Here is a 12,793-nt window from a genome sequence, read left to right on the forward strand (position 1 = left end):
AGCCACCCAGTCCTCAACATTTATGCTGCCTGGAAGACAAGCTTCCAGGGTCTTGAAGAAGGGGAGCGGGGGAGTAAACATTGCCTGTCTGTCCACCCAGACTGGGGCCTTCAAGGGCACCCGGAGTCAAACCTGCTACATTCCCACTACACAGAAGTTGCCTCCGCAGCCCCCACCCCACCACCCTTGGTGAGAAGTGGAGGAAATTGTGGATCTTCCCCTAGGGTTCATCCCCACTCCCCCCAACCCACAGTGGTCATCTCACAACAGGCTGAGTTCAAGGACCCAGAACCAGGATCTCCCCTGGAAGCAGGATGCCTGCGCAGGGCTTCGAGTACAAAGACACAGGGACAGAGGGCCCACGGGGTGCCACTTCACGTGGTCACCACCTCAAACCCAACAGGAGCCCAACCTGGGCAGGAGCCTGGCCTGCAATGAGGGAAGAGAGACCCGACGACCCCGGGGTCCCACTCAGTACCCGACTGGCTCCAGTCCTCTACATAGATCCAGGCTGGGCGTTGAGTACTCCAGGCTAGGCTACAACTCGCGCTCCACTCCCGCCCAGCGCGGCGAACCCAGCCCGCCTGGGTCACGTGGCGCCGCGGCCGCAACCCCCAGGCTGACCCCGAGGGGAGGGAGCACCCGGCAGCTTGGCCGGGCGGGGGCGGGAGCGGCGGCGGTGCTAGGCGGGCCGGGGCGGAGATTCCCTGCGGAACAGCCCGCAGGCTCCTAGTCTCCAGCCCTCCAGTCGCGGCCCCATCGCAACCGCTCCCCTGCAGTCCTCAAGATCAGCTGGTGAGTGCGCCCCAGACGGCTCTTTCGCCCAGCGCCGCTCTCGGACCCCGCGGCCGGGCCTGGAGGGCTCGAGACGCCCCCACGGGCCGCCCGGGCCACCTCCACCCCAGCCACTCTGCCTCCGTGGGTTCGAGACTCGCTCGGCGAACAGCCGTCTCGGGGTTGGGGAACGCAGGGCCTCACCTACCCAGCAGCTGCGCGGCGGTGACCTCGACGCCTGTCCTTTCCTGCAGGTCAAGGCCACGCGGGGAAAGATGTACCAGAGCCTGGGCTTGGCCTCCAGCCCCGGACAAGCCACCTATGCCGATTCGGGCGCCTTTCTGCACACGCCCGGCCCTGGGTCCGCGGTGTTCCTACCCCCGACGCGCGTCCCCTCCATGCTGTCCTACCTGCCGGCGTGTGAGCCGGGCCCGCAGCCCCCCGCGGTCACCTCGCACCCCAGCTGGGCGCAGGCGGCCGCCGCAGATGTGTCCGCCTTTGGCTCTGGCAGTCCGCACCCCGCGTCCGGGCAGCCGCCCGGGGCCACCGCCTTCCCCTTCGCGCACAGCCCCCCGGGGCCAGGCGGCGGAGGCGGCTCCGCGGCCCGGGACGGCGCCTTCCAGGGCGCGCTGCTGGCCCGCGAGCAATACTCAGCCTCCATCGCGAGGCCAGTGGGCACCTCGTACTCCACATACCCGGCCTACGTGAGCGCCGAGGTGGCCCCGTCCTGGACCTCTGCACCCTTCGACAGCAGCGTCCTGCACGGCCTACAGGGTCGCCCCGGCCGAAGAGCCACTTTCGGTGAGTTTGGGACAAGGGACAAGTTGCTGACCAGTCCTCCGTGCAACCCGCACCCTACGGAATGCCCTCATCCGAATCTCAACTCCCAGGGTTTAAACCCGGAAGAATACTGCGACTGTCCCCACCCCACAAAATCCCGAATTTTCTTTTCTAGATATTAGGGTTAGGGTTACAAAGGAAATAAGTATTTCATTCAGACAACATTTAGATTGTGTCAATCTACTGCCTTCGGCCTTGAACATTTCTAATGGAAAAAAGTGTTGGAAAAGATTTCTTCGTAAAGTTCAAAATACCAGTTTATTTAAGCAACCGGCCACAACCATTTCTGTTTTTGAATGTTTACGTATTCTAATTTGAGACCTGGTTTCAATAGCTTCCTGGGGTCTAAGTTTGGATAATCGGATTCCAGGCCTGTAAATAAAGTGGGCAAGCGCTACACCCGGATTAGGTGTATCAGCTCCTGAAAACAGAAAACCAAGGCCCAGACCTTGCGTTTGCTGCCCTACCCCAGACCGGCTGGTGCGGGTCCGGCTCCTGCTCCCCGCGCAGTCTGTGGCCCCCAGCCCCTCCACGCTGGAAGCGGGTAGTCGGCGGCCTCCCGGGTAGCTCAGAGCCTGGCGCCTGGCCCGCTGGTGACGACTGATCCCTCCCCGCCCCCACCCGCCGCCCCTGCCGCCTTGGCGTCGCCGGCGCCTGGCGCGACCCGAGAGGGTCAGGGACCTCCGGCTCTGCCCACCCCCACCCCCCCCCACAAGTGCCCCGCTGATAGGGAGGCTGAGACAGGATACCTTCCAAGGGAAGGCGGCCGACGGGACCACCACAAAGCTGAGCCCCATAATGACCTTTGGCACACCCCCTCTTCCAGTGTGGAGACTCCCATCTCCCCCCCAGGGATGACAAATAGGAAGTTAGCGAGGGGACCTGCACACCCCACGAACCCCTGATCCAACAAAGCAACCAAGTGTGTTGCTTTAAAGTGAGGTTTTAAAATCCCACCTTTGCTATGTGCAGATTCAAAATATAAATAAAAATATTAACAAATCAAATTCAAAATAAATGTAATACATTTTTTAAAAGAGGGAAATGTACTGTGGTCAGGGCAGGCTCTGGGCAGGGCACTGACCTGATCCTACGTCTGCCTGCCCCCTCCACCCCCAGTGTCCGACTTCTTGGAGGAGTTTCCAGGTGAGGGACGAGAGTGTGTCAACTGTGGTGCCTTGTCCACCCCGCTCTGGCGCCGAGATGGCACCGGCCACTACCTATGCAATGCCTGCGGCCTCTATCACAAGATGAACGGTGTCAACCGGCCACTTGTCCGGCCCCAGAAGCGCTTGGTGAGTGCAGGCAGCTGGGGACTGGAGGGTGCTGCCCAGTCCTGGGTGGCAGCCACTGGCAAAGTCCACTAAAGTCTAGGAAGCCCCAGCCCTGATGGTGGGTGGAAGGCAGCACCTATTGCTTCAGGGCTTAGTGCAAAGGGCCAAAGGACTCCATGCACATGTTGATACTCAAGGCCCACCAGTGCCCCCCCCCCCCTGCCAAGGGGACCCAGGACCTGCTAGCAAGGGGGGTCATTGTGACCTGGTTGGCCTTCTGGGGCTCTGTCATGCTAAGGTGGAGGAGGTGACTTGGGCTGTGCGTCCCCATTGGTGTCCTGGCCCAGGATGGGGCAGCTGGCCGGCAGTAGATGTTTTGTTGGGGGACATTGAAATCCCATTGGGAAGGGGTGGACTGCTGCCTTTTGGGGAGCACTTCCTACCTGCAGAGTCAGTAAAGCCAGGTCCTGGATGTAGGTTGGGCAGATTTTGTTTTCACATTTGCTTCCACTGGCTGGGGGGTGAGTAGGGAGTAGGAGAATAATAGCTCGGCTTTTGCCCCTGGCGGGCAGAGTCCCCTAGAGATGATAAAGGATTTAAGTCACTTTGCAGCATGTGGACTCTCAGGCAAATAAGATGCAAGTAATAAATTACTTTGGCAAATAAGATGCAAGTTGTCTTAAGTCAGCCAGGCCCAGCAGCTCCAGGCTGAGGTCTGGGTAGAAACAATCAGGGCTGCCAAGCCCTCTGGTTCAAGTTGTAAGGGGCCTCCCAGAGCCCCTCCAGGTCCTTCTGGGACATTAGGCTGAATGGGAGTGGATTAGCCCCTGACTGATGCTGGAGTAGGCCAGCCCCTCTGCCTCAGTGGCTGTTCTGAGCTGCCAAGCCTGATCTTTTGAGGCCCCAGACTGAGCTGCTGGAAGTCAGGCTGCCCCTGGCAGGCAGAATGAGGGATGGCCACCATTTCTCTTTTGCTTCAGTCTGGTCTGGAGTTGGGGATTCTGCTGCTCTCCTCCTTCCCTTCACCCACCCACTGCCCCTCAGCCTCTTCTCTGCCCCTGTGATCCTGCTTCCCACCCCTGGCCAGGTATCTAGTGGGACCCTAGATGAGGAAACTGAGGCTCAGAGGGGTTAGGAAGAGGTAAGGGTTCCAACCTCAGACAATAGTCCAAACCTTTCTCCAGTGCTAGCTTACTACCTGTGCCTTGGGGTGGTACCTTCACTGCAGGCAGGGGCTCAGCTAGACCAGGCAACTTCCTAGGGATACCGGCTACAGCAGCTGAACCCCATGTGCTCCCCACTCACACCCAGCCCCCTGAGCCTGTCTTCTGGCACCACTCCTGGGCTGTGGCACTGAGGGGCAACTCTTCAAGGTTCAGTCTTTCCACCTGAGAAGTGAAGAAATGAATTCAGGAAGGGGCCCTATGGCATCTGTCAAGGTCAGATGGACCTTAGACAGGTCTTGACCCTGTTGGTGGGCTGAGGGTAAAGCATCTACCTAGTACCAGCAGACTCAGGACAGTCCCTTTGGGGGGGGGGGTTGTACCACCTAAGGTGAGGGATCTTTGATTGCCTCCTCATCACCCCAAGGCTGCAGCCCCTGGGGGGATGAGTAGACAGTTCGGTGTGTATCCACTCCCCACCATGTCCAGACCCATGCAGATTCAAGTTGTGAGGAAGGGTTTGCCCAGTAGAGCCATGGGGCATATTCTGGCCCTCTTTGCCAGCATGTCTCCCCAAGCAGGACCCTTGGGTGCCTTTCACTGCTGTGGGTTCCCACTTGCCACTCAGGAATGACAGCCCTGGCAGGTCCAGGCTCCCTGGAAACCCACAGATTCTCAGAGACAGGTCCACATAACTCCCAGACATAGAAGACTGGACCAGACACTGCAGACTTGCTTTCCCATGCCTTACTGTCCCTCATATATAACTGGAGCTGAGAACCCCAGGAGCCTTACCCCAAGAGCTTGTCCTAACGTTTTCTTGGTGTGGAACTCAGGCCTAATGCATGCATCATATCACTACTGTAGGCTTGTTTCTTTTTTCCCCTTCAGATAGAGAGATAGCAGTAGGGGAGAGACACCACAGCACCAGAGCTTTCCCCCCCAGCCCCCACCATAGCACTCCCATATGGTGTTGGGACTGGAACCTGGGCCCCTAACAGCAAGGCATACAACCTACCTGGTGAGCTCTCTCTCTAACCCTGTCCTACCCTCCTTTAAAGTGACAACAAAAATGTCCTAGAAGAAGCTGGTCACAGGAATGTGTCAACAACAGAGGGCTTCTACCCTCTCCAATCCTTTGTGTCCCCTTTGCCCACTTGGTTAGAAGCACCTCCTCCTCCCCTAAGCACCACCACCCCCAGCCCCAGGTGTCTGTTCTGTCAGTGTAGACAGCAAGGCAGGTCGCTGCATGGTGCTGTAGACCCCTTTGTCCTGCTCATCTGCCTACTTCCATAGTAGGTGGCCCATGAATCCCCGCACTGCCCCTGACATGGGAACCCATTGCCAAGGTCAGTAGACATCCGAGGTCAGCTGTGGCGCCAGCTTCAGGAAGTGGCTGTGATGCCTGGGGCCCAGCGTCCTTCCAGAGTGAATCCAGACCTTGACCAGGGTATCCACACTTCAGGCGTTGGCTCCTTCCTGCACAACCTGCCCCACAAACCCCCTGAGACAACACAACCTGAGCAGCCAGGGATGCACTGCTGGATCAGACTGAGTGAGCATCCACATGTCCCCACCAAGGATCTCGGGCAGCCCACTGGCACTGGTGGTCTGAAACAGAACTGAGCACAGACTATGCATACCTTCCTCCACACCAACCTCTGGCCCCACTCCCTCCCCAGCTGCCAAGATTCTAACCCCTAATTCCTCAGATCTTCCCTCCCCCTCTTCTGCTTCCAGATTTCTCCAGGCTCTGGGACTCCTTCTACCTCTGCCAGACCCAGACTCTCACCATCATTTTTCTGCAGATTTCTGTGGGTCTCAGGGGCTTTCAGAGCCTGGAGTTCAGGGCAGTTCCATGCAGGCCAGATGCTTTGAAGTCTAGTTTCTTTTGAAAAGAACAGATCAAAAAAGAAAAACAAAATGAAGCCGGGACAGGCTGGTGGTCAGGGCAGCCCAGAGAGGCCAGACGTGCAGGAGGGCAGGTGGAGGCTGCGGGCATTCCTAGGGACAGGATTGGGGTTGGGATGGGAACCAGGGACATGGTCTCAATGCAAGAAGTGTGCTTCAAAGAGGCTGCAAAGTGTATGCAGCTGGTGAAGGTGTTCTGTCTGCCTAGACAGACAGACTGCCCCTCCAGCCTCCTTGTACTTTGCAGCCTGTGTGAGCTCTTACAGTTGTCCTTCTCATCTCTTGTCCCCTGGAGCTGTGCCCTGAAGGGAGGGCTTTAACAGGAAGCGGCCTGCACAGCCCTAGCAGGCCTGAGGAGATGGTGTTTGCAGGTGTTCTTCTGGAAGCCAGGATGGCAATGTGAACCTAAGGGAAGTCCCAGTGGGTGGGGTGGAGGTGGAATCTCAGCTTTGGCTTCCCTCCACCCCAAGCACAGCAGGAGGCAATGACTGAGGGGGAACCCAAGAGGGTTGGTTGGGAACACCAGATAAAACACAGGGTCACAGTTCCCATCATTCTCCAAATTGCCTATCCTGCTGAGCAGGCCAGTTTTTTTTTTTTAATTTTTTTTATTTAAGAAAGGATTAATTAACAAAACCATAGGGTAGGAGGGGTACAACGCCACACAATTCCCACCGCCCAATCTCCATATCCCACAGGCCAGTTTTTTGTTCCATCTTGCTGCCCTGCCACCCATTTTAGGAAGTTGGACCAGATTGGGGCGGGGGGGGGGGGGGGGGGGCGGGGAGGTTGCTCAGAAGATCCTGGCCATTCTGGGAGGCTAGGCTGGGAGGTGACCCTGCGTTGTACTAGACAGAGGTTGTGTGGGCAGGAGCACTGGGGCACTTCCTGCACATCCACAGAACGTGTTTATGGCACCTGGAAGGCAGGCAGGAAGGGAGCAGGTGGGCAGCCTCAAATTGTGTTCAGTAAGAGCAGCTTTCTACACGAGATGTGATGTAGGTATGGGCTTCCCTGGGAGATTTCAGGCCCAGCTCTCGCTGACTCCAGGTACTGCTCTCTGTCTCAGGTATTGTGTGGCCTGACAGGGTGCCCACTTTCTCCACTCAGTTAATGTCAAAACTCCACCTTCCAGTGCCCTTAGGAGACCACCAGAAATCCTTGAAAGGCTGACCAGGAGGCCTGAGGAGAGTCAGTCTTCCAGCCAGACTCTGCTCTGCCTTCCGACTGGTGCCTCCAAACCTTATTCAGAACTACCTTGCTTTTCAGCCCTTTTATCCTGGAGCCTGGGGCAGAATCCTGCCTGGAGACTGGAGACCCAGCCGTAGATTAAACAGGGTGTAATTCTCTGGAGCCTTCCGTCTGGGGGAAGGGTACCAAGGAGGCTTTTGCCTATCTGGGTTTTTTTGGTTCAGCGAAGACTTCAGACGGGCTCCACTCCTAGGAGCAAGCCTGGAATTTAAGAGCTGCCTATAGCCGGGGGAGGTGGCAGCCAGATTGGCCATGCTGCGTCACTTGAGCAAGAAAAGACTCTAGAGCTCTGGCCATAAGAGTTGAGTTCACCCACTGTTTGTTCACCTGTAATCTGGGACTGATACCTGTGGGCACTGGATTTGGCCACCTCATTTTTGATGGCCCTCTGGCTTAGTCTTGGTCTCGAAAGCACCCAGGAGGGAACAATATGGTGTCCCCATGGGCTTTTGTCCCTTATGCTGAGGCTGGGTGTGACTTCTTTGACCCCAGTTGCTGTAGAGGTTGAAGATCTTGCATCACTGTAGCCAGCCAGCTAAGGGCCAGGGGCCTGGACCAGGCAGGGCCTGTGCAATTGAAGCAAAGGGGAGGGGTGTCCAAGGTTCAAGCTCAAGTCTTAGAGCAAGGGCTGGGCCCAGAAAGACAGTAACAACGAGAGTCTGAGAGAGGAGGCCCACCTGCAAGCTATGTGGTGAGGAATCCGGGCAGGACTGGGGCTATAAGATAGCTGGGGGGTAGGGGGGAGGGAGTGAGGGAAAGGTCTTCACCCTACACAGAGCATCTAGAGTTTCCTGATCACTGCAGCAGAAGCTTCTCCAGACAGTCAGCTCACAGAGCCACCAGAGTCTCCCTGACTTCCTGAGGTCCAAATCCCTTTCCCCTGGCCTCAAATGTCAATCTCTCAGGGCCCGTGGAGTTAGTGCTCTTTGCTTTCAACACCCCTGGCTCCCTGGTCTGTGGGAGTGGGGATCCATTTTGCTGGAAAGGAGGTAGACTTCTGGAAGGTTCGAGGTGGCACTGAGTCCAATTTTGCAATGACAGAATGAATAGAACAGAGGAGGAGGATGCTGTGTGCAGGTGGGGCCTGTTTCCCTCAGTCCACCAGGCAGTGGGGAGCTGTGGAGCTGTTGGGCCTATCTCTGAGTCCCGGGTCACAAAAGGCAGGTGTCCTGAGAGCCTAGCAAGCCTCTGAGCAGTCACCCTGAAGCCAGGCTTCCCAGTGCCTCTAAGGATGCATTCTGCTATGAAAACATGTTGACAACTAAAGAGACAACAGAAAAGCAGCTGCATTTCTCTGCTGGCCTCTTAATGAGATCTTACGGCCACAACAGTCCTGTGAAGGGAGGGGTCCTATCACCTCGTCTCATCAGTGAAGAAAGCGAAGCACAGAAAGGTGAATGAATGACCACTGTGGGGGTTCAAGAACCTAGAGTGGGAGCCCCCAGGAATCAAGAGGTCTCTCTTGGCCAGGTGGTGGTGCCCCTGGTTGAGCGTCCATGTTACAATGCGCAAGGACTGGGGTTCAAGCCCCCAGTCCCCACCTGCAGGGGGGAAGATTCACAAGAGGTAAAGCAGTGCTGCAGGTGTGTCTCTCTCTTCCTCTCTATCTCCCTCTTCCTCTCAATTTCTGGCTGTCTCTACCCAACAAATAAATAAAGGTAATTTAAAAAAGAGACCCATCTCTCTGCTCACAGTATACACATCTCCCTGCTGGGGCCTGGACCCTGTAAGGTCAGCCCTGAGTGCAGCACTGGCCCCCTGAGCCTGGGCTCACACTGGCCTCTCTGGTCCACAGTGCTCATCCCGCAGGGCCGGCCTCTGCTGTACCAACTGCCACACCACCAACACCACGCTCTGGCGGCGCAATGCGGATGGTGAACCCGTGTGCAACGCCTGTGGCCTCTACATGAAGCTGCATGGGGTAAGCCACACATACCCAAGGGTGCAAGTGGTGGGACTTGGACCGGGGGTGGGTGGGGCAAGTGGCAGGGCAGGGCTATGGGCCATGACAGGATGGAGTTGGGGCACTGGGTGGGGTTATGGGACTGGACTGAATGGGCAAGGGGACTAGGCAGGAGGGAGGCAGTGACTGGCTGTGGGTCTAGACCAGGGCAGTTTCCACACTAGAGACCCCAGCCCTTCACCCTTGCACACCCTTCACTGCAGGTCCCTCGTCCCCTGGCCATGAAGAAAGAAAGTATCCAGACTCGGAAACGGAAGCCTAAGAATGTCAGCAGGACCAAGGGTTCTTCGGGTAAGTGGGTCCAGGACTCACCATGGTGCTCAGAGTGTCCAGTCCTTCAGCCCCCCAAAGGGGTGCACATTCACCCCAGAGAGTCATTTTGATATCTGAGATCCCACCATTGACATGCTTGATGCAGACATTGTCCCCCTGAGGCATAAGCACCCCTACTCTTGCCTAGCGTTGGCTTTGGTTTGGAGACAGGGTAGCACTCAGGGGTGGGCAGGGGCCAGGGCAGGAAGCCACACTAGCCCACCGTGTGATGGTGCAGCCAAATCTGGCCTTTTCAACAAATGCCCTTCTTTCCTCCCAGGATCCACAGGAGCCACCAGCACCTCCCCACCAGCCTCTGCCCCTGACACTGAGAGCTCAACAGTCACTTTGAAACCAGAGCCTAGCCTGGCATCCCCTTCATGCCCAGGACCCAGCATTACTCCCCAGGTAAGACAGACTAAACACTGATGCCCAAACTGGCTCCAGGGAAACCCCTTCTCCATAGCCATGTCCGACCCCATCCAGACTCCCCCAGAGTTCAATACCAGGCCCATTAGTGGTCAGTGGGCCTGAGCACTGGCCTGGGCAGACAATGGACTGAGAGCCTTAAGTGATTAATGACAACAACCCCTATGAGTGGATCCCACCCCACCCCAGGGACTGAACCCTATTTGTGCCAGTTCCCCACACCAAGGGAGGCCAACTAATTTTACATTCTTGCATGGTCCTTGTACTCCCTACAGGCTTCTGGGCAAGTGGATGACCCCCTGGCCTCTAATCACTTAGAGTTCAAGTTTGAGCCAGAAGACTTTGCCTTCCCCTCTGTAGCCCTAGGCCCCCAGGCTGGTCTGGGAGGGCCCCTGCGCCAGGAAGCCTGGTGTGCACTGGCCTTAGCCTAGCTCCCCAGACACCATGGGACTCCCTCCTCCTGGGCTTCCAGCTTCCATCCAACCCAGCAAGCCTGCCAAGCTCACCCACTGGAGAGATTGGAGCCTGCGGGACCTGCAACGCTGTGCTTCCCTCAGTAGGGAGACTGAGAAGCCTTCTATGCCAGTGAGAGTCACTGGAAGGAAAAGGCCCACTTCCCCACACAGCTAGGTCTCCCCAAAGCTGTGTGAGGCTCTAAGCCACTACAGCCCAGGCTGACCCAACATGTCTACTGCCAGCTTGGATTCTGTTGTCTCCACTCACCATCATGTTTACAGTTTGCAGCAGCTGGAATAGCCCCAGCCTCCTACTACAGAGCCAGGATCACAAGTAAAGTGGCAGGCAGGCTTTGGAAGATGGGGAGAAGCCAGACAGGGCCTCAGGCCTTGGGAGTCTATCCTCCCTATGTGTGATGGACAAAACCTTGACACAGAAAGCATTCCCTCCTGTGGGCACAAGACTGCCCAGGATGAATACACAGGCTGTGCCTTGTGCCAGGATGCCACCCCAAGGGGAAGCCAGCACATCGCCATCATCTTAGACTGGTGTATTTATTTGGACAACTTCTTCACAGTGGCAGTAAAGGGCCTTGCCTTGTTGTGATAGAATGTGCATATTATGACTGTTTCTGACAGCAGAGTAAAGTCTCTGGAACTCTATTTGCAGCCACAGAGGAACTGGGTGCCCTGTGTCATGCCTAATCCAGGATAAGGCATCCCAGCAGAATTACTTATAACATCCCTTGTCACGTATAGTTAGGCCCTGGCCAGACAGATAACAGCTCTGCAGCTGGATGGAGGTAGTTGTTCCAAGGGAGCAGCTGAGTGGCTGCTAAACCCAGATGGCCTGGTGCAGAGAGCACCAGGGAAGTGGAGCCACCACCATCTCAACCCATGCCTTCTTCTGTTCAGCTGCTGCCTTTTGCCAAAAAGAGCCTTTGGTTTCTCCAAGAAACCTAAAAAACTGGGTTTTAAATATCAAGTCTTCCTGCGCTCACTCGCACCCTCTCTCTCTCTCTCTCTCTCTCTCTCACACACACACACACACACACACACACACACACACACACACACACCTTCCCAGTTTGATGCAACATTCTTTTTAATGTTATGAACCAACTGCAACATCAAGCGGCCCATCCTGTGGGGAACTTCTCTTATATATATTTAAGAAAATAAGGCATTGTCCCTGGCTTCAGGAAGGAGCCCTTTTATTCAGAAGTTATACCTCTAGGTTCAACCAGCCCAAGTTCTTGTCTTTTTGTCTTTTCTTTTAAATACTAATGACTCCATAAGGAAAGTTGTCAAAAGTTTCTCCTCCCTTGACACCCTATCCTCAGCTCAGGTCACAGCCTCCTCTGAAGGTCCCTTATGTAGAAACACTGCCAAGCTGATCTGTACTTTGAACTACACTGAGTGCCTTCACTGGTGGACTTCTGTAGGACCTGTGGGGCTTGAAAACTCAGAATGCCTTCATATGTCTCTCCCAGGCCCCCAGATTGGAATTGGGCCCTGGCCAGACGAAGCAAGATCAGCCTGGGGTCCCACACTATGAGAAATCATCCTTGCACTCAAGTGAACTCAGGTTTGAGTCCTGCTCAGTCACTTAGTGTGTCTCTGACATACAATTGGGGACACACAGAGAAAGAGAGATGGAGTTCGGAGCAATGGCAATCCCTGTGTCCCCATATGGACACTAGCTTCTGGGACAGAGCAGGCAAATAGGCAGCATTGGGGTGAACTCTGAGGACACAAGCTCTGGGCGGAGAGTCCCACCACCAAGTGTGGATAAACCAAAGGCTCAATTAAAGGCAGATTCAGGGCCTGGGGCCTGGCAGTGACTGGCTGGAACTCAGGAACCTGTGTGCTACCCAGTCCCCAGGTCCCTTCTTCTACCACATGTTCAACACCAGGAAGTAAAGGAAAACTCTTCAGGACTGTGTCACAGCCAGCACTTTGAAAAAGTGGACTGGATAGAAGAGAGAAGTTCAGCCTCTGAGCAGCAGGAGTGGGATGGAACTGCTGCTGTCTTACCTCTGCACCCACAGTCGGGAAACTAAGTGGGAAAGGTTACAGGGTGCCCACCTGGAGAATGCGGTGCCCCTTCACTCTTTGGTCCACCCCACTCCCCAGAGTGTAGGATTTCCAAGTGTGATATCAAATAATTAAGTTGAGAAAAATTAGCTATGGTGACTCTGCCCTTGTGAACACCACACTGGCGTGAGAAGGCAGACCTTTCCCTCTGGACACACCGTGGGACCTTTCAAAGCAAGTCTCATCCACAGAATGAGGACATAAGGGCCAGGAAAGGGATTCAGGAAGGTGGCATGAGGTTCCAGGAAGGTGATTTGGGGCTCAGGGTGGTGGTAACACAAAATTCAAAGAAGTAACTTGGGAGCTTACAGAGGTAACAATGAG

At 55.8% G+C, this 12,793-nt stretch overlaps 1 protein-coding gene across 1 annotated transcript; it reads left to right on the forward strand.

Moving 5' to 3' along the window:
* The first annotated feature begins 679 nt into the window (after positions 1 to 679).
* GATA5 (GATA binding protein 5) lies at positions 680 to 12,558 on the forward strand. The gene is made up of 7 exons (XM_007520311.3): positions 680 to 795; positions 1,029 to 1,575; positions 2,734 to 2,909; positions 9,009 to 9,134; positions 9,380 to 9,467; positions 9,769 to 9,896; positions 10,193 to 12,558. Exons 2-7 carry the CDS (start codon positions 1,050 to 1,052, stop codon positions 10,346 to 10,348), a joined length of 1,200 nt encoding a protein of 399 aa, XP_007520373.1. The 5' UTR covers positions 680 to 795; positions 1,029 to 1,049; the 3' UTR covers positions 10,349 to 12,558.
* The last annotated feature ends 235 nt before the right edge of the window (positions 12,559 to 12,793 follow it).

Source organism: Erinaceus europaeus, chromosome 1 (genome assembly GCF_950295315.1).
Source record: "Erinaceus europaeus chromosome 1, mEriEur2.1, whole genome shotgun sequence".
NCBI lineage: Eukaryota > Metazoa > Chordata > Mammalia > Eulipotyphla > Erinaceidae > Erinaceus > Erinaceus europaeus.

Bases quoted from the DNA above. Each gene is read 5' to 3' on its own strand.
- GATA5 (XM_007520311.3), top strand. From the start codon at position 1,050: ATGTACCAGAGCCTGGGCTTGGCCTCCAGCCCCGGACAAGCCACCTAT. The intron at 2,910-9,008 runs GTGAGTGCAGGC...TCTGGTCCACAG, and splicing joins TCCGGCCCCAGAAGCGCTTG to TGCTCATCCCGCAGGGCCGG. The intron at 9,897-10,192 runs GTAAGACAGACT...TACTCCCTACAG, and splicing joins GACCCAGCATTACTCCCCAG to GCTTCTGGGCAAGTGGATGA.